Source organism: Melozone crissalis, unplaced genomic scaffold (genome assembly GCF_028551555.1).
Source record: "Melozone crissalis strain CALT ecotype California unplaced genomic scaffold, PUWL_Pcris_2 ptg000008l_1, whole genome shotgun sequence".
Classification (NCBI taxonomy): Eukaryota; Metazoa; Chordata; class Aves; order Passeriformes; family Passerellidae; genus Melozone; species Melozone crissalis.
In genome coordinates this window covers 6,294,542-6,315,051 of record NW_026535786.1, presented here as the reverse complement: position 1 = coordinate 6,315,051, position 20,510 = coordinate 6,294,542, and the positions used below count along the sequence as shown (strand labels likewise).

At 41.6% G+C, this 20,510-nt stretch overlaps 1 protein-coding gene across 1 annotated transcript in view; it reads left to right on the top strand.

Annotated features, from left to right (window-relative positions):
• PRCP (prolylcarboxypeptidase) overlaps nt 1-20,510 on the top strand; it is a 27,673-nt gene extending 7,163 nt beyond the window's left edge. The window contains exons 2-9 of the mRNA XM_054270078.1: nt 8,567-8,707; nt 9,821-9,922; nt 10,256-10,437; nt 11,116-11,273; nt 11,873-12,045; nt 13,456-13,620; nt 14,781-14,968; nt 19,286-20,510. Of these exons, the coding sequence (XP_054126053.1) occupies nt 8,567-8,707; nt 9,821-9,922; nt 10,256-10,437; nt 11,116-11,273; nt 11,873-12,045; nt 13,456-13,620; nt 14,781-14,968; nt 19,286-19,490 (1,314 nt within the window). The 3' untranslated portion in view covers nt 19,491-20,510. The remainder of the gene's footprint in view (nt 1-8,566; nt 8,708-9,820; nt 9,923-10,255; nt 10,438-11,115; nt 11,274-11,872; nt 12,046-13,455; nt 13,621-14,780; nt 14,969-19,285) is intronic.

Below are 20,510 nucleotides of genomic sequence, written 5' to 3'. Positions count from 1 at the left end.
TTTCCTTGGATCCTCGTTTCTAGGATTAGCAATAGAAAATATAATACAAATAATAGTGGTTGAACTACGTTTGGGAGAATGATAAAGCAAATTTGTTTGTTGTTGTGAAAACTTGGGAAATAAAAAAGTTGTAAGCTGGGTTAAACCTTTTAAAATGTTTAGCAAATTAGACAGTTCTAGACCTTTTTGTGGTAGAGGTAGATCTGGTTTAAATATTTAATTTGACTAAATAAAAATATTATCTTGGATCTGAAATGCTTTTATTCCCTGTGTCTTTATGCAAAAAAGAAAAAAAGAAAAATTGAGGAAGTCTTTCAAATGAGAACCATGTTCATCAGAAAAAGTAAAATTTTGCAAATTCTCTTGTTTAAACAATTAGTCCTACACAGAACTTTAGGTCACTCTTAAAAAACCTGGAATGCTTTTATGCTGCTTAATCTGTGACATATTGACATTTCACATCCAATTTTTTCCTCTCCTCTGAAGTTAATCCTCTGAATGTGATGGATTTGTAATTCAATCTGGAAGGCACATGGAAAATATTAGTGGCCTTTGCCTGTTAGGGGTTTGAGAGGCCTTGCACAAGGGTAACTTTGTTCTTGCTGGTGTATTGCAACTTTGTGGTTTTTTCAGCCTTGAGAAATCACACCTTGTGAAGTAGGGCTCTGAGCTGGTTGTTCCCCATGCTTTGCCCCATCCCTTGTCCTGTGGAAGAATTTCACCAGGAAAATAATACCTTGAATGGAAGCATCACATTTGGGGTGTTTACTGCCTCAGTGGTTAGTAGCAGAGGTATGTAGCTGGTGGAGTCTGAGCAGCACAAGCCTCTTCGTGGCCCTGAAAAGAACCAGGTGGCAGGGGATGGAGACTGGTTAAGGAGTGACAGCTGATTGAAGAGATTCCTGCCTTGGTCACCCATTCTCCCCCTTGTGCTGGAGCTTTGTGGCTCTCAAGTCTGGGACAGAAACTGGTGAGAGTGCCTGTGGTACTTCTCCTTCCAAATGGAGGAGCTTTAACAGAGAATAGCACCTTCACTGTCTGCTGGAGGATTTTAAAGCCAAAATGTGTTTATGGACTTCATTTTTAAATGGTAAGCAGAATCTGGAGGTTCAGTTGCAGCATAAACCTATTAATGGTTTGTGGAAGTTGAAATCAATTTGTGTTCTCATTAGCTGGTTGGGCTTCCAACATAAAAATAACCTTTCATCATGTACTGTTTGTTTCTAACAAGGGCTGACCTGAGTACCCTGGTGTTTTCCTACAGCATATCCTGTCACTGTTTAAATTTTCTTTGGTCTTTTCCAGTGCCTGTCCAAACTGTGTGACTCAGGTAGAGTTCCTGTCTGAAGTTTTCCTTGTTTGTGTCTTTTAATCACTGAAGAGATAAATCAATGCTAAAAATCAGACTTCCTTAAACATCACAAGAGCAGGTGCTGTGATTTCTGCATCATAAGAGAAGCTTCAGAAAGATACATGAAGTGTAGATTCATAAACACATTTAGGCTGGAAGAGACCTTTAAGATCATCAAGTCCATTTGTAATGTAGCACTGCCAGGTCTATCACTAACCCGTGTGAATTATCAAAGGCCAGTTCATTCTCATGGACACAGTTGCAGTGATAGATTCTTTCTATTACAAGGATTTGATCTTAACCCTGCATTTGCTTTGGGGGCATGGTTGGCTGGAAGCTCATTATAGTCAAGGAAAACTTGGTAACAGTTGCCCTAGACTATTTCAATAGTTGAATAGAAATTGCAAACTATAAATAGTCAAAAAGCATGTCTGTTGTTATCCATATGGTTTGGTAACGATGATGGCTTAACAATTAAAATTAAGTCTGGTGAGCAAAACCTCTGAATTACGGATCTTGTGGAAAATAACAATGACAGAGGCAGTCCTGGCTTGGATGAGCATACTCTTTGCTGGGTGGAAAACTGGCTGGATAGCTAAGCCCAGAGAGTGGTGGTGAGTTGGGTTAAATCCACCTGCTGGTCTTCTGGGAGGGCAGGAAGGCCCAGCAGAGGGATCTGGACAGACTGATCCATTGTCTGAAGCCAGTTGTGTGAGGCTCAACAAGGCCAAGTGCTCAGTCCTGCCCTTGGGTCACAACAACCCCAGGCAGTGCTACCGGCTGGGGGAAGAATGGCTGGAAAGCTGCCCAGGGTAAAAGGACCTGGCAGTGCTGGTTGACAGCAGCTGAATGTGAGCCAGGGTGTGCCCAGGTGCCAAGAAGGCCAATGGCACCCTGGCCTGGATCAGCACTGGTGTGGCCAGCAGGACCAGGGCAGGGATTGTCCCTGCACTCAGCTCTGGTGAGGCCTCACCTCAAATGCTGTGTTCAGTTCTGGGCCCCTCACTGCAGGAAGGACATTGAGGGGCTGGAGCGTGTCCAGAGAAGGGAAATGGAGCTGGGGAAAGGTCTGGAGCACAAAACTGGTGAGGAACAGCTGAGGGAGCTGGGGGTGCTTAGCCTGGAGAAAAGGGGGCTGAGGAGAGACCCTAATGTTCCCTACAACTTTGTGAAAGAAGATTATAGGTAGGTGGGTTTCTGTCTCTTAAGTAAAAGGCAATAGAATGAGAAGAAATGGCCTCGAGTTAGAACAGGGGAGGTTTAGATTGGATAGTAGGAAATCTTCACTGAATGGCTTGTCAGGCACTGCAGCAGGATGTCCAGGGAAGTGGTGGAATTGCCATCTGAGGACCTGTTCTGAAGGTGTGTGGTTGTGGTTCTTGGGGATGTGGTTTTGGGCTGGGCTTCTCAGTGCTGTGTTAATGGTCAGTCTTAAGGTGTTGTTCCAGCCTAAACAGTTCTGTTATTCTAACCTATGATCCTATCTCTTAAATTTCTGGTATTATTTACATTGAAGACTTTCCAGTTAGTGAGTTACACAGCCTGATGCAAAAAGGTGCAGTTTACATCTCCCTGCTCTTCCACAGAACACCAAATGATTATGCATTTCAACAGAGGGGTGCAAGTCTTCAATCTCTGCTGTTCCTTGCACAACTATCAGCCTTGAAAGCAAGGAATCACCTCAATCCTTGCATTTAAAATGAAAAATATGAAACAAAGCTAAACTTGATTTTCTTGTCTTTTTTCCCCCTCCCTTTCCTGCACTGAGCAGGGACAAACAGAGAATCTTAGCAGGTACTGGTGGGATGAAACTTCAGTCCTGGCAGGCTCAATAAAATCTGCCCCCCACCCCTTCCTCCTTTTTATACAGACATGACAAGAAAGTTCCTGCCCTCATGAACTTCAAATTTGAGTAGAGGAAGCAAAGGTTGTAAGAGGAAACAAAACTAATAGGGCCAGCTGACTGGAGTCCCCCACAGCCCATCAGGAGTAAAAGCAGGAATAGAAACACATCAGTGAAATTCCAGGGGGAGGCTAAGGTCTACACTGCTGTTCACACAGGAGGATATCCTCAGGCTATCCTGTATCTTCCTGTCCTCAGGAAATAATTCAGACAGGATGAGCCCTCGAAACAGCTCCACGTACATGAGGAGAGTAAAGCGCAACTTAAAATCCCCTGGCTTCTCACCAGTAAAACAACTGGCTTGATTTCACGTGCAATATCCAGTTTGGGGAAACAAAGCTATCGCATAGAGGATTGAAATTCAAGGCATCACAGAAAAGCTTTCAAATGCTCACAATCTTGCCAGAAACCCAAAAGCATAAAGCCATCAGGTGCTGATTTACCACCTCAAATGGTATTAGATGCCTTTGGTTAAAAACTGCCCTGTGAATTATAGTCTTTTCTGGTAAAGGCTTGGCTTTGCTGCCCTGTCTCTGTAGTCACTGACGACCTTAAGGTGCTGCTGGGAAGGAAGTGGGTTTTAGCCCATGTGTCCTGTTTTGTCTTTGTACTCTACTCATTGCCTGAGTTCCTGAGTACTTCCAGAAGTACATTAAGCAGACTAACATCTGTACAATAGCTAACATCTGGTGAGCCTTTTTTGTCTCCTCCCCAGGGGAGATGTGTGGCAGAGTGGCTTGTTTTATTTTAATGGACTTTTAAAATAGCAAAAAAGCACATTGCAAAAACCACCTTGAGATAAGTAATCTTTGAGAGGTTAACAAAAGTACATGGTACATGTGCACTTATAAGATAAAGCTACAGAAAGGTGCTGTGTAGTTCAAACTGAAAGCACCAAGGTGGAGTTTGGCCAGTCCTTCCAGTGTGAGTTTGTTCAGTAAACCAGTCTGGGGAAGGTGCCTCACCCTGAGCTGAGCAGCTGCACTTCTCTGTAGAAAGTTTCTCAGAGCTGAAGGATTAAAGCTGCTGACTTGAGCCGTCAGTCTGCTCCTCTCGTCATCCTCATGGGCTCAGTGCCTTGTGCTGCCCACTGACATTTGTCCTCAGCTCAGGGAGTGTAGTTCCCAGCAGCCCTGCCTTGGGCAGCACCCACAGTCTTCCATCAGAGCTGCCTGTCTCACAAGCCATCTGCTGTAGGTTTGCTTTTATTTTCCCCAAATGCTTTGTGAGTCTTTGCACTCAAAGGTGTGCAGGAAAATACGAGGCTTTCTTAATTGAGCAGTATTCACAAAGGTTTTTGTATGTGGAACTGAAATTTAAGTGTTCACTTTGCCATCCTGCCTGCCTCAGCTGACAAGAATTTCTCTTAAAAACTTATGAATAACTTATGAGTTTCAGTGCTCCTTTTTCTAATTTTGTCCTTCCTCTTATTAGTATCAGAATGACTGTTCTTGTGTCAGTAGATCATACTTTCATCTGTAAAACATTTGTGTTGCATCACTGATGATGATTGTGTTATTATTTTTTATCAAACTTGCCACATAGTGCTGTTTACAGAAGCTTAGAACTTTGGGCTGAGTAACTGGTTTGCATTAATTCTAGAATTGTTTACTTTTAGAAGTGAACTGAGCCATCATCTCTTCAAACCTTCCACACAAAGTAGGGCCAATTTAAAAATTGTTTAGGATTGCTGAAGACCTTGTACTTACTGCTGACATTCTGGACATGGTTGTAATTATGAAAATTTTAATTGGAAAAACCACATATCTGCTGCAATACCATAGCCATTGTTTTAACCAGCAGTTAAGGTATTTTAAGTGTGTTCTGAACAGGTATTTTTTTCCTTTTTGCTGTTATGTCTGGTTGTAAAAGTAATTGCTTTTATCTTACTTCATTTGTGTTAGAGTGCAGAAAAAACCTTTCTCGTTCAACTTTTTAATGACATCTGCTTAAGGAAAAAAGCTATAAAAATACGTGGTTAATTTGAGTACTACAGTAGGCATCACTACAGTCGCTGGGGTTTATTACCTGTTTGCATGCCTTTCCATAAAGAATGGTGAGGTACAGCAATTGTTTGAGACCCAGCAGCCCCTGTGCCCAGCCCTGCCCGCTCCTGCTGCACTCTTGGGCTGCACAACAGCTCCATCTGCTGTTCCCCAACTGCAGCTTTCCTGTGTGTCCAAACCCTTCACCTGTGTATCAATGTAAAATATTCAATTTTACATTGATTATTGGGCTTCTTCCCTCTGCCTGGAAAAATTTTAACACAGTTTTTACTCTTTTGAGAAGATACTCCTTGGAATACCTCCACACTGTTTTGATGTTCTGGATTTAGAATTTCTTTAAATTTCTGGTTAATAACCAGCATTTGTGACACTTTTGTTTCTGACTGCCTTACAAACATTAGGTTTTGTTATGGCTTGGACTTTTTTTAAACTTATGTTGTATGTCTAACCCTCGCAAAGACAAGCTAGTACCAGGTATGAAGCCCCATCATCTAGAATTGAAAGGGTTTCTGCTCTTCAGCCAAGTAATGGCTACTTGTGATTTTTTTTCTTCTGGAGAAGTCTGGATTTGTGTTTGTTCTGCCTGGGATCATAGATGTGTCCACGGTTGGATGTGCTGTGAGTGTGTTGAACAGAGTCAATGTGGCTGTTGTGGGAGTATCAAATTTCTACAGATTGAGGGAGGAATAGCAAAGAATAACATGGCTGATGGCAGTGAGGGTGTGTACAGCATGTCAGAGTCAAGACAGAGGATCGTGACTCTCTGCTCAGTGTGGTTACTAAAACTGCCAAAAGAGAACTTAAATTCCTGTATTTTTTTCTCCCTCTTGGTTTTGGAAGACAGACTCACTAGAGCATTGTGATTTTGTGGTTTGTTTTGGGGAAGTAGATTTGCAGATCACATCAGAGGAAAACTCCAGTAAATCACATCTCTAAAGAAAACTAGCCATAATTTAGGAAAAGATATGCATGTTGGAGTATCACTCTCTTAATTTTCTAGCTCTTGTGAAATAGGAAGAGTAAGGTGGGCTTTAGAATCTGTTCTGCATAATACCCCATTGGATAAGTTCAGCCTAGTAGCAAAAATTTTCCGGTTTTTTTTGTTTGCTTGGGTTTTTTTTTGTTTTTGCTTTGGTTTTCCCTCTGCACTCTTTTTTGTCTGTTGCATGTTAAGTTGCCTGCACTGGTATCTATCTTTGTAGTTAGGAAAGTTGAATATTTTTTGGGGTGCAGTCCTCTAGCTGGCACTCTGGCTTCAGGCAGGAAGGATGCAGAATCAAGTTCTAAATCTAAGTATTTAATTTTATTTCATTTAGATGATTCCATAAAAGGCAATCAGGACACATGGGCCTGTATTTCCTATCTCTGGCAAGCAGCCTAACAAGAAATTTTAAATGAAAAAATAATTTCTCCTATTTACAAACAAACATGGAACAAAAGATGTGTTAGTTGTACTTTGTAACAGTGTTGAAGTTTATCAAACTATACAGTGACATTTTAGATGTGCCTTAACAGATTGTTCTCTTTAATTGTCCCAAGGTCTTATGACCAGAGGCTTTTTGAGTTGCTGACCTTGTTCTGCCTTTCTGCATTTAATCACTCTTAATAGGTGAAACTAAAATTAATAGCTGTGCAGGTGAGTTGTCAGTGTGAAACAAGCCCAGTGTGTGCTGGCAGTACTGAAGCTCAGTGAAAGAGCACTGAAACATGACATGATATAGTATTACCATGCACTTAAGAGTAAGGAGCAAATGGCTTCCTTGAGGAAAACTGAGAGTACATAAAATATTCGGGTCTGGAAGCAGTCACTGAAGTTACTTACTGAAGGCAAAGACTTTGTCTCTTGTTTGTCCACACCATGCCCAGACCTCCATGTGCTCCTGCTGTTGCAGCAGTGAGCTGCAGCACACACATCCTCCCACTTGAGTCCAAGAGTGAGTAACCCCTGAGGGAGTTCAGAAAAGACATTTTGCAGCAGACTGTGCATCTGAAATAAGTTCCTGTGCTCTCTTTGACCCAAAGCAAAGATAAGTACCTGGTGTGGAGTAGCCGGATCCTGCAGCTCAAGCATTAGGCTTTTCTGAGCTGCCCAAAGGAATCCACCTAGCAGGTATGTCACTGTGATATCAGCAAGTGCTTGGGTTTGGGTGCAGTCTGCTGCTCTTCAGCTTTAACTTGCAGATGTTCCCAAAACAGGGAATGTAGAAGTTTGTTTCCTGTAGCAGCTGAGAGATGTGGCACAGTTTGGGTGTGAAGGAGATGGATGGGTGAGCAGAGATCCTCAAGCCAGCAGATGTCAGGCTGTTACCACCAGCAGGAACTATGACAGGAAAAGGTGGATTGATGCACTGATAAAAGTCAAAATTGGGAAGCTACAGGTCATCTGCAGCTGATGAATAAAAATAGTGGAGAGCTGTGAATACATGGTAATTAAGTAGGATAGGTCTTCTGGAGTAACTCTGTGGTTTGGTTTGATTCTTTTTTTTTTTTTTAATATTTCATAGTAAAAGCCTGTATGGGTATTCCAGAATAAGATTATGCCTATGCAGGGAGTTACTTGCAAAAGCAATTTGCTTGTAAAAGCACCACTTTCCAGAGTGGATGAATTCTAGGGAAAGAGTCGAGGTGGATAGTGAATACAAAGCAGTCTCAGTAAAAGCTGAAAAAAAATGGCCTTAGGAATTGAATTTCTAATGAGAGAATAAATCTAACACTGTGGGGTTTGGGTTAAGGGCTATGATGTATATAGGCTGGCAATATTTGTAGAGCAGTGGTGAACAATAAAAACCCACTTTCTAACAAGAATCTGTTTAAATTTAATTCTTATGCCAGAAAGAGGACAGAAAGAAGAGGTGGGATTTTTGTTGGTTTTAGTTTTGGAGTTCTTTTTTGTTTAGTTTGCTGGGTTTTTCTTAGTAACTATGCTAGTAAGGTTTTCATGAGACTCAGAACATCCTGTGATGACTTTTTACTTGTTGATACAGTTTTATTGCATGAGGTACTTTGTGACCTCTCAGCAGATTTGTCCAAATTCCTAAATATATTTAGAATATCTGTTAAGTAGGATGCTATAAAAGGGGCATGGATTTTTTTTCTTAATGCCTGAAGATAGCATTTTTCCTTCAGTATAAACACATAGTAATTTGACTATTTTTTTTCACAAAGCAGAAATAATTTGATGAATTAGGAATATAAATTAATTTAATGACATATTTTTTTAACCTGTTAAGTAACTGTCAGCACTCCCAGTGGGCTCCAGGATCAGTTCTTGCTTTCTGACCATGTTGCTGACGCTTGTTCCTACAGATTGATCACTTTGGATTTGATGAAAATGGCACATTCCAGCAGAGGTACCTGGTAGCAGATCAGCACTGGAAGAAGGACGGTGGACCAATTTTGTTTTATACAGGCAATGAAGGAGACATCGAGTGGTTCTGCAACAACACGGTAGGTGGGAAACAGTGGGATTGCAGTCCTGCCTGCCAGCCATGGCATCCTGAAAAAGGGAGGGGAAGCAAGAAGACAGTCACAGAAGGTCATTGAAGGATAAGTTTGTAATGATTGCTGTGGTTGTTATAGGAGGAAGAGGAGCTGAACAAAAGCACAGAAAAAGTTTAAGGAGGTTCAGGGTCCTATTTGAAGCCCAAACAAATAAAGGGATACACTTCTGTTAAATTCCTGGGGCAGTGAAGAAAATTTTTAGAGGAAACACTGTAGTTGCCCTGAGCTAACAGTTCAGAATTTTGGACCAAATGAAACTTATCCTAGTACTTTAGAGTTCCCAAGTAAAATGGAAGGTTTTCATGTTTGGATTTTTGTTTCTCTATTAAGAAAAATATGAAGGGAAGTGGAAATCAGAGCCAAATAATTTTTGTTCTCTACAGTACCTGTGGAAGTTTTTACTTTCCTGACTGATACAAATGCAGAATGGAGTGTGTGGGTATTTTTCAGCCATTTCAATACAAAGTCCAGTAACATGATCGGAGGTGGCATGTGCTGAGCTCAAAGCCACCAAGGACTGCTTGCAGGCTTTGTGCTGCCAGCTGATGATCTCTGTCTGCTTCTTCTCATAGCTGGTGGTAACAAACTCTTATCAACAAGTAATGACAAGTTGTACTTTTTTATTAGTTGAAAATAACTGTATTGCAGTGCTCCAGATTACTGGTTATTGCCAAACAAATTTTGTGTTTTCTGTAATGTAGTCCTAGGTCAAATGCATGGTTTTCTCCTGTAGCCTGTTTTATTTTCTGTGTATTAAGCTTGTGCCATAGGAGTTCTGTTAAATTTCCTATGTGTAGTCACAAAACAAGGATATTTAATATTTTGCAGCATTGAACTATACATACTGTCTTTGTATATATCAGCTTCCCTGGGTTGATATCTATTTTGTGTGTTTCCTTACTTCAGTGATATCTTAAAACCAAATTGCACTCTGTCTTTCTAGCGGCATTTTGATAGTGATAGCTTTCTAATCAAAGAATTGGAATACACTAGATTGAAACTAGAGACTTTTAAACAAGTTGAGTCAATTACTTTCAGTGTCTGTTTTCCTCCACCCAGGGTTTTATGTGGGATGTGGCTGAAGAACTTAATGCCATGTTGGTATTTGCTGAACATAGATATTATGGAGAATCTTTGCCCTTTGGGAATGAATCTTTCAGTGTAAGTGTCATCTTTTGTCTTCCTAATAAATGTATTCCCTACAATCATAATTCTGCGTGTTTTAATTCTTGCCAGGGCATTGAGTGTTAACTTGAGTAATATATAACTCTTTTGTAGCTATCAATTCTAGGGTAAAAAAATAAAACCAAACTAGAAGGTTCTTTTTAGTGCTTCAAGGGACACCTGCAAAGAATATTTCATTTGTTCTCAGGCACAGATTTAGACTTGTGATTTTAGCTGTACACCTGATTTTAGCTGTAGCTGCTGTGGGGAACAGAAAGGCTGTTGCTGGAAATCACTTGTGCTGTCCATAACCTGTCTTCTTTCTCTCAGGATTCCAAGCATCTCAATTACCTGACATCAGAACAAGCTCTGGCAGACTTTGCAGTACTTGTTGAGTACTTAAAGACAACCATTGCAGGAGCCAAGCACAGTCCAGTCATAGCTATTGGAGGGTCTTATGGAGGAATGCTTGCAGCCTGGTTTAGGATGAAGTATCCCCATGTGGTGGTTGGGTGAGTGTGCTCCTCCTGCTTAAACATAGCAGGCGTTTGTTACTGCTGTGCTATAAATGTTACTGCTCTGGGAGAAGTACCATAATTCAAGCTGGTGTGAATTTTTCAGTACTGGGAGAAGGATTCAAGTTACTTTGAATTTGGGAAGAGGTGCTGTTTGCCTGACAAAGGCAACTGTCAGTCAGCAGGTACTGGATAGTGTATTTTGTCAGATTTGTGAAAGCAACATGTGAACACTGACTTGGTACCTAACTTTTTAGGGTCTCCAGACTTTAGGCAGGCCTTTAATCTCTTCAATACCCTAGTTACCCTCTTGGAAACAAGCTGGAGTGTATATTTTCATGGACTGGGCCTCTCTTCATTTGAGTTCACACAATGCTTAGTGAGAAAGACCTAATTGATAGGTGAGAATAAAAAGCAATAAAGTAATCAAGTCTGAATTCCTACCTTTTGTTTGCTGATATTGTTGTACCAGTGTCCAAGACTTATATCCTCCAGCAGCCTTTTGCATACAGATGTGTGGAATAATTTTGCAGCATTATGGTTGGCTCACCTAGAACCCAGTGTCCAAGCTGAATTATAAATGCTGCCTGGATAGTTGCTATTGGGCATTTTGGGATATTGCTATATGGAATTCCTTTTTGCAGGGGTTCAGGATCTTTTTATGTCCCTTTGCAGAGCTCTGGCAGCCTCTGCCCCAATCTGGCAGTTTGGTGATCTGGTTCCATGTGGCACATTTTTCAGCATAGTGACCAATGATTTCAAAAAGAGTGGCAAGGGCTGCTCAGAGAGCATCCGGAACTCCTGGAATGCTATTAACCACCTTTCCTCAACAGGTAAGACCTCACCAGTGCTTTTTCAAAGAATAGTAAAGATCAGGAGTGTGTTATGACTTTCACCTTTGTGTGTATTGGGTTTTTTGAAACTGCTGCTAATATTGAAAACTTCAATCTAGCACTACTTTTCAATGCCTGTTTTGTTGTATCACAGACTTCTTTCAGGCCTGGTGGGATGTAGAATCCAGGTCCAAACATTCCTAAGGTCAGATAAGGACAGACTTAAAATCAGAACCTCAAGGCTAATATTCCTTCTGACAAAATAGGGCAGATTGTCATTACTATAAAAAAGTACTTTGCCAACTGAGACATTGAAGAAAAGAAAATTACTGCAGTCACTGTGAACTCAGTGACAGGGATTCAGTTGGACTTGAGGATCTTTTCTAACCTAAGTGAGTCTGTGATTACGCAACTACCTGAAAAGAGGTTACAGTGAGGTGCTGACTAAAATTTGATCTGCTGTGCTTGTATGTCTGTGGAATAGTTTCAGTAAGTTAGTTAGGCTAAGTGAAAATGGTTTTTTAGTAGCAGCACAACTGACGTATGTGTTAATAGTACAATACATTAAATACTGTTTTATTCATTTGTTTTTATTAAAGATGCAGGTTTGCAGTGGCTTTCCAACACATTTCACTTGTGCAGCCCCTTAAAAACTCCTCAGGATGCTGCTGTCTTGAAAAATTGGCTGAGCGAGACATGGGTAAACTTGGCTATGGTGGATTATCCCTATAAAGCTGACTTCTTGCAGCCTCTGCCAGCTTGGCCTATACAGGTAATTTAGAATCAGTACTTTGTGGAATTGACTATTTGGTTTAATTAATTCTCTCCTCCCCTCCTAGCTTGCAACTTTTCCTTTGTTTTCTTGGCTCCATAGAAGCAATGTGCTGAGAAAAGATAACCAAGATAATATCTTGTGCATATCTTGGTTTGTTGCCTAACTGCCCCTTGTAGGTGTAACAAGTTACTGCAACAGCCCAGGTGAAAAAACGTGTCAGGGATGACTGAGAAACCTCAGCTGTCCTGCAGAGCTGTTCTTGAGTAGCAGAAATGCTGCACAAAAAGCACATGCAATTAGAGTTTCTGATGTCAGAATCAGCTGACAGAGCTTACAACAAACAAGTTTTGAGCCTATGTCCTTTTTGATGTGGGAAAACCAGTGAGAGAAAATGTGGATCTCCACAAATACACTCCTTGCAGGGTCTTTTCTCAAAGCAGAACCTCTTTTTACACTTGCAAGCCTTAGTTTGTGCAGTTCTCTTTATCCTTGGAGTGTTCTTATTCTTTTAAAACTCTGCCTGAATTTCCCTGCAGGACTTTGGGTTACTATGTGAGGTAGGTAAGATACAAGTATTTTAGGCAGTAGTTAATTATAAAATAAAATCTTTCCCTTGTGTAGAGCTGCCTGATGGAGGAGGGAGTGAAATGAATCTGTCCTATGTGGCTGTCTCGAAGAGCAGAATAAACACCTTGAAAATTATTTTTGCTTATAAACCTAACCCAGAAAAGGCCACTACCCATTGGACAATACTAATGTATGAAATCTGATTTATATAAGTTGTTAAGATACTTTATTTTCTGAAACAGTAGCTCTATTAGGACTCTGAGGGCAAGAAAGTGGGAGGGAAATGTGGACTTGATGATCTTGGAGGTCTTTTCCAATGTTAATGAGTGGCTGGATATGTATTTTTATACATATATTTATATATATATATATATATATGTATATATGTATGTATGTCCGTGTGTATGTTATTTAATCTGTTCTCTCTTGTGATCTACCTGCATCAAACTGCAGGGAACCCCAGTCAATACCTGGAGCTTCTCTGTTAGATATCTGTATGTGCTATCTTTAATTACAGAGGTACTAAATACTATTTATTAAATATAATCAATTTTAAAGTATGGAAAATGGATTGAAAAATTTGGTGAATGAAACATTAAGGTGGAACTGTTGGGTTTTGAAAAAAAAATTTTAGTCAGGAATTGCAAAGTTTCAGGTTCCTCATAGTAGCATGCACTACACATATATGATACTGCATTTTGTGATAATCAGGGTATATAACTTCATAGACACTTTCTGGAAGTGGTCTGATTGTGGAGAATAAATGAATATCACACCAGGTGTCATGTATTAATATTTAATTACTATAGCTTGAGATGACTTCTTTTCTCTTCATTGCAGGAAATCTGCAAGTTCTTGAAGGATCCCAGTCTCTCTGACAAATTGTTGCTGCAGAATGTTTTTCAGGCAGTAAATTTATATTACAATTATACAGGAGAGGCCTCATGCTTAGATGTGTCACAGACTGCAACGAAGAGTCTGGGTGAAATGGGTTGGTACTACCAGGTATGCTCACTAATCTTTATAAATTACAAGTTAGTGGTGGTTTTTTAATCTAGAGCTAATGAGAATTGTCATTTAGCTGTCAATATATTGTGCCAGAAGTATTGATGTGTGCTGATGACAAACATAGTCACAAACCAAGTGTGACTGTAGTGGGGAAGACAAGGCAGAAAAGAGAAGCAGCTTTCCCAGGAGGTTTAGATTGTATCTTCATTATCTAGCTACTTGCTGAGTTTCAGCTGTTCACTGACTGGAAAATGATGTACAGCAGACAGTTGTAAGTTGTGTAGGGCAGTCAGTTGTACAAGGTCTAACAAGGCCAAGTGGTGGGTCCTGCACTTGGGTCGCAACAACCCCAGGCAGGGCTAGAGGCTGAGGGCAGAGTGTCTGGAAAGCTGCCCAGGGTAAAAGGGCCTGGGGGTACTGGTGACAGCAGCTGAACCTGAGCCAGCAGTGCCCAGGTGGCCAAGAAGGCCAGTGGCACCCTGGCCTGGATCAGCACTGGTGTGGCCAGCAGGAGCAGGGCAGGGATTATCCCCATGCACTCAGGTCTGGTGAGGCCTCACCTCCAATCCTGTGTCCAGTTCTGGTCCCCTCACTGCAAGAAGGACATTGAGGGGCTGGAGAGTGTCCAGAGAAGGGAAATGGAGCTGGGGAAGGGTCTGGAGCACAATTCTGATGAGGAGTGGCTGAGGGAACTGAGGTGTTTAGCCTGGAGAAAAGGAGGATGCTGAAGAAAGACCTTACTGTTCTCTAGAACTTTGTGAAAGGAGATTGTAGGGAGGTGGGTTTCTGTCTCTTAAGTAGCAAGCAATAGAAAGAGAAGAAATGGACTCAAGCTGTACCAGGGGAGATGTAGATTGAATATTAGGAAAAATGTCAAGCACTGAAACAGGCTACATAGGGAAATGGTGGAGTCACCATCCTGGAGTTTTTTAAAAGATACTATGCACTTAGGTACATGGTTTAGAGGTGGACTTGACATGTTTTGGTTTATGGTTGAGCTCAGTCTTACAAGGTCTCTTCCAACCTAAATGATTCTGTAGTAGTTAAGTTGTAATTACTGATCAAATGCTGTTTGAGCCTGCCTTTTTAAATACTGCAGTAACAGCTATTGGATGTTCTCCTCAGAATATACTCTATTGACCTGCCCTTTCTTTCAGACTTGCACTGAGATGGTGATGCCCTTGTGCACAGATGGTGTCCATGACATGTTTGAGCCTCAGAAGTGGGACTTTGATGCACTTTCAGAAGAGTGTTACAGGATGTGGGGAGTGATGCCTCGCCTCTCTTGGATTCTTTCTATGTATGGAGGAAAAAACATCAGTTCACACAGCAACATCATCTTCAGGTAAGCCTTGTTTCAACTGATGGTGTAGTGTCTTCCACCAGCTTGTGTTTCCAGTGTAGAGAATCTGCTCCAAATAGCAAAGGCATGATAGCAAAGGGATCTGTCTCCAGCACTGCAGCAGAATAAATGATGGGCATGCTTTGTGTTGCTGTTGAGAGTAAAATGGTCAGTCTGCAGTGGCCAAAGAAGCCAACTGTTCTGTTACTGCCTGTGTGACTCTAAAACAAGCATCTGAGCTGGGATTCTGCCAAACATCTTCTTTCCATGTGGATTCCTTCTTACCTTGTGGCCAAATTCCAGGTTTCCCATGCTGGTGAATTCCTACTTTTATGAACCCAAAGCTCTGTTGCTTTACACACAAAAGGAAAGTCTAAATGAGTTCTGACTGTAACACAGAACCTTGGTCACCAAAATTACTGCTCTGAGAGATAGCCTTGTGAAGGGGCTGGCATGGCATTCCTTTTTGCCTTTCATACAGAAAGGAGAGGGAAGTAACTTTGAGAGTTTTTCTATTACTGCCAACAGCTTTTTCTTTTGATGGCATTTAGTCCAGTTTCAACAAACTTGTGTAAGATCTAGATACAGAGATGTTTCTATTTTTGTAAGGAATACTGGTAATACAACAAAAGTTTGTCTGAAACACATTTGTATGTGGACAAAAAGTGAAAGAAATGTTTCAGTCTAGCACAAAAAACTAGTCCATGCTGCTTGCTGTCTATTCAGCCTTTACTTCCCTGACTTTTAAGATTAAACTCTGCTGTCTTTAAAGGGAGGTTCATGTGGTTTTACTTATGCTGTGAGGTGATTCAGGTGAGTATTGTCTATCCATCTTATGTGGGTGGGAGGTGTTCCACAAACCCATTTGAGAGCTCAGGAGTCCTGACTTGCTGTACCCATTGCCCACTCTGGGAAGCTCCTGGATATGTAGTCCTCTGTGCTCTGGTTAAAATTTTGCAAGGCCTTTTCTTAAAACACCTTGCCACTTCTACAAACCAAGGTCAGAATTAGTCTTTTGGATATGGTAGATAGGTATGCAGTTTAAAAGTGGAAAGTTCTCACTTGAATTATTGGGGATTATTTTCTGGATCGCAGCTGTTAGTGTCGGTCTGTTTGGCTGCAAAGGCCTTTTGCTTTCCTCTTGTTTGCCTCTTGCTGTTTCTGTCCCAGCAGGATATCTACTCTGGAGGGAGAAATCCACCCTTTTTTGGAAAACTTTGTAATAAAAAAAATTTGTTGGTTTCACTTAGTTTCTGCAGAGTGTTGCTTATTTCCAAGGCTGCACAGCTCTGTACAGTAGAAATCTGCTTTGTAAGCGATAGACAAACAAATCTAAATAAGTGTTTAAGAATTTATGCCAGCTGAAGGAGCTGCAAATGAGAAAAGCCTGAAAGCAACCAAATGAATGTTAAAGTAGTGCTGTACACACAAAGCTTTTGGATCTCAAGCTGGGATGTTTCTCTTCAAACAAATACATTGTCAACACTGTACATTTTATATAAGAGCCTTTTATCCTCAAACACTGCTGAGTGCTTTACAAAAAACATCCCAGTGTTTACCAGGGGATGTGGCTCCCTGTGGGCTGAAAAGGACTGTGTTTCAAGTGACAGGCAACTTGCACAACAGTGTAGAGCAGGAAAGGAAAAGTACTCCATCTGAAGAGAACCACTGTAGGGTGGATTTATCCAGACACAGTGGGATTTGGCCAGGATGCTCAAACTGGTGCTGCTGCTTCTCCCTCTGTGAGCAGTACATCACTCTGCACAGTCACACTGTTGTTTGCACTGTGTGGGATTAGTGCAGGGAATTCCATTGCCATTCTGGTACCTTCCTGGAGTAATGTAGTGTGCAAGTGGTTACTTAGGCTGTGCGCAGGTGGTACTTGCCTGTTCTAGGCAGTAGAGCTTTATTTAAACTAGTCTGAGGAAATTGGGGGTTTCAGAACACTGTTTCCCCTTTCTCTTCCAGCAATTTCCCCTCTTCTTATGGGAATATGCTGTGTACTTCTTGTGGAAGTGTTGCACAGTGGTGGGAAGTGACATTTTAACATTGTTCATACATGTGGTGGCAGAGAGCTTGTAGCAGTTGTAGTGTCATCAGTATACTGTGTAGTCAGAATCAGCCCAGGTTATATCAGACAGTATGAAATTTGGTGTGCACAGTCTAAAAATGGGGGTTTTCAATCTCAGTGAATCACACCTAAGTTGTAGGCTTCTGAGTCAGGGCACCCACATATCCAGTCCTGCACTGGCACGGGAGAGGCAGAAAGAGAAGGCTCTGTTTTAAGAGATTCTGGTGCTCTGTGCAGAAGGGAGAATTGTTAGCACTAAAGGAAGGAATGAAGGCAGAGAAGACAGAACAACGTGTTGCTGAAGAGAAAAGGTTAGAGAAAAAAGTTAACAGGAAACATGACAATTGTGGAGGGTGGTCGTGTTAAAAAAGGATGCACAGACAGTGCTGCTACAATTGTGTAAAACTTCTGGACAGGACAGGAGGGCTGAAGAAAATACAGGAAACGGAGCTGTGTGCTGTGGGATAGGCAGAACCCTGTGGATGCTGTCAAGGAAGTATATGAATTGAAAGCAGGACTAGCATGCTGATTTTTGCACAAATTTTTTTCTGAAGTCCTGCTTGCCTGGCCACTGCTATAAAGAAATGGCTGACTTATTCTTTCTCTTCTTTTTCTTCTTTGGTTTATACTGGGAAATTCCTGTGAGATGGGCAACTGAGTACTTAAATGCTTGCTTAGTTTTAACACATAAATGATTGATTCCAGTTGGAATGATCTTAATCTGCAAAAACTGTAAAGATTTATGATTTTGTGGTGAGCCCTCCATCGCCCCTCCCTTCAAGTTTCACTTCCCAAACTGCGTCAGTGCCTCTGGTGCCATCCTTTGGAAGGAGCTGCAGAGGATGCAGCCAGAAGCTCACAGAAAAGCCTGTGGCATGCTTAGCTTCCACATGACTGGGACCAAAAGGTCCAAGTTCATGTGCATCATGGGTCTCTCAGCAACTCATTCCCCTGTTGCCAAGGTGCTCTGCTGATTCAGGTGACCTTTTAAATCCAATGCTTTTGGCTTATTGGGCGGCTCTCAATGCTTTTTGTTTTGCAGATACAAAATGTTTCTCTTGTCCTAAGTCATATTTAGAATCACTGAAAGTAAAGAACTACAGAGACTCAAGATACTTGGTTGTTTTGTTTTTTTTGCAGTGGTGAAACAAGTAAAATATTAGTTTAGACTCCAGGTTTTTACTTCTAGTTTTTTCTAAAAAGGCTTTAAAAAAAAAATCATTATTTTACTGTTATTTTCTGGTGCTACCATTGTGGTATTTTTCTAGCTGCATATCTCTGTATCAAGGATGTTTTAATTTCTTAGCTTCTTCTAGAAATTTACCCTCTCAGCCCATCTCTGACATTTCCTTTTGTGGGCAGGCCCAGTGTTTAAAGTGAGAAACGGATCTAGGTTTGTGTAGTTTTACAAGTATATGGATGTTGCTTTCTTTGTGCAGAAAGATGGGCCATGTGTGGGAAGGTCATTGCAGTAAAGGAAAATAAGATGTAGTTGGGGTTATTGGATCAAGTCCAAAGCTAGGAATGAGAGATGGAAAGCTCTCTCCCAGCTGAGCCATTGGCTCCCTGGACTATTATTTGGAGCTGTAACTATAGTGTAAGGAATTTTTAAAACTGATTTAGGATGAGAGAGAAGGAGGAGTAAATGGTATTAAGTTGTCCTGTCACAGAGGAAGAGTCAGTTTAGACAGTTTTTTAGGGATATAATCTTCATTTTCATAGGGTTGTTATTAAAGTCAATGCACTAACAAACCATCCAAGCATTTCTTTGCAAAACCAGGTTGGCACTCAGCTGAAACAGCGAAAGGTAGAACTTCCTAAAAATTGAGCTCTAAAGGGTCCAGTGGGTAATTTTTTTATGGCAGACTGTGAAGAAGGAAAGTAAAGTGCTTTGGTTTGGGAGTTTGGGCATGTTTTGGTAGAGGGAAACCTGAGACTTTAATGACAATTACAGGTAGCAGCATATTTCTCTTCACAGGTTTTTGAACTTTTATACGTTATTATCTGAATTAGCAGATAATTAATGAGAAGTATAGCCTTGCTTAAGCTGCTGATAGCTCCATACCTCTGTCAAAAAGTTGTTTATTAGCAGAGGGGTGGGCACAAGACATTCAGACAGGGCTGAGCTCTGTTTCTGTCGCTGCACGTGCAAAACTAGTAGAAATGGTGATGTGAGCTGCAGTCTTGCTGTTGACTGCTGTGCACATGTCCCCTAATGAAACCCCTAATGAAATAGTCTTTCCTTCCAGCAATGGTGGCCTGGATCCATGGTCTGCAGGTGGGGTGACCCAGAACATCACCGATTCCCTCGTGGCAGTTGTGATCCCGGATGGAGCCCATCACCTGGACCTGCGCAGCCGCCACCCTTTGGACCCCAAGTCTGTGCAGCAAGCTCGAGCCATGGAGATCCGCCTCATGAAGGAGTGGATTGAAAAGGCCAGGCACAGCCGCTGAAGTGCTACTGCAACATCTGTGGCCATTGCCCCTCTCTTGGCTTTGCTGGGAGTAGGGCCAGGCCTTGTGATACGTTCATTGGAGCATTTCCCTCCTCACCTGCAGCACAGTGGTCACCATGGCTTGTGTCCATGAGAGAGGCAGGCAGCAGATGGATGGAGAGCATGCTCAGATGATAAACTCCAGTCAAAGTGCATGGATTGAGCTGCCTGCTCTGGTTTGCTTTCCTCTTCTGCTCTTCTCAAATGCTGTGCTTTACTGCACAGTAATGGGTTCCTGTTCTAGGCTTGTTGCTCTTCCCCTTGCTGCACTGAGTGATTGTTCCAACTGCAGGTGGATCCAGCAGTGGATTACATGGGAGTGCTGTTGGTAGTGAAACTCTTGCTGTCTCCAGTGTGATTGAATTTCAGACATCCTCTGCTGGTGGAGATAACGAGGGAACAGAAATCACATCTTACTGTGATGTTTGGTGGAGATGTAGGGAAGGCCTGGGGAAAGTGGCTGTGCTGTTTGTAAGGAAACTAAACCCTTACCCAGCCCTTACCCTTTGGAATCAGTGTTGGAAAAGAAATAAATATACAACTTTTTTTCCTACCTAGTTTTCCAGCAGCTTATTAATCAGTGGATTTTTGTATTCTGTGCTGTACTGAATGGTCAGGGCTGGGCCCAGACTCACTCTGCTGATAACTGGCTGAGCATGCAGAATCTGCATCAAGATTTTACTACTTCTTTTGCTATGAGTCCTAATTCTGAGATATGTCACTCTCTGTGCTGATGGTTACCAAAGAAAAATGAGTGTATTTTGTTTATGTATGTGTGTGTATCCCTCACAAATACTTAGCTTTTTAAAATCAGGAAGCTTTTGAAGCTATTCTCTTGAAGAGCAAATGGGACACTTGTGCTGGCTACATCCTGTGAAGTGACAAATAATTGGGGCAGTGCCTTGTGTGGGTTCTTCCCTCCCCTCCATTCTGCGTATTGTTCAAATTCTGCATGATCTGTTTGCTGATGGCTCTTCAA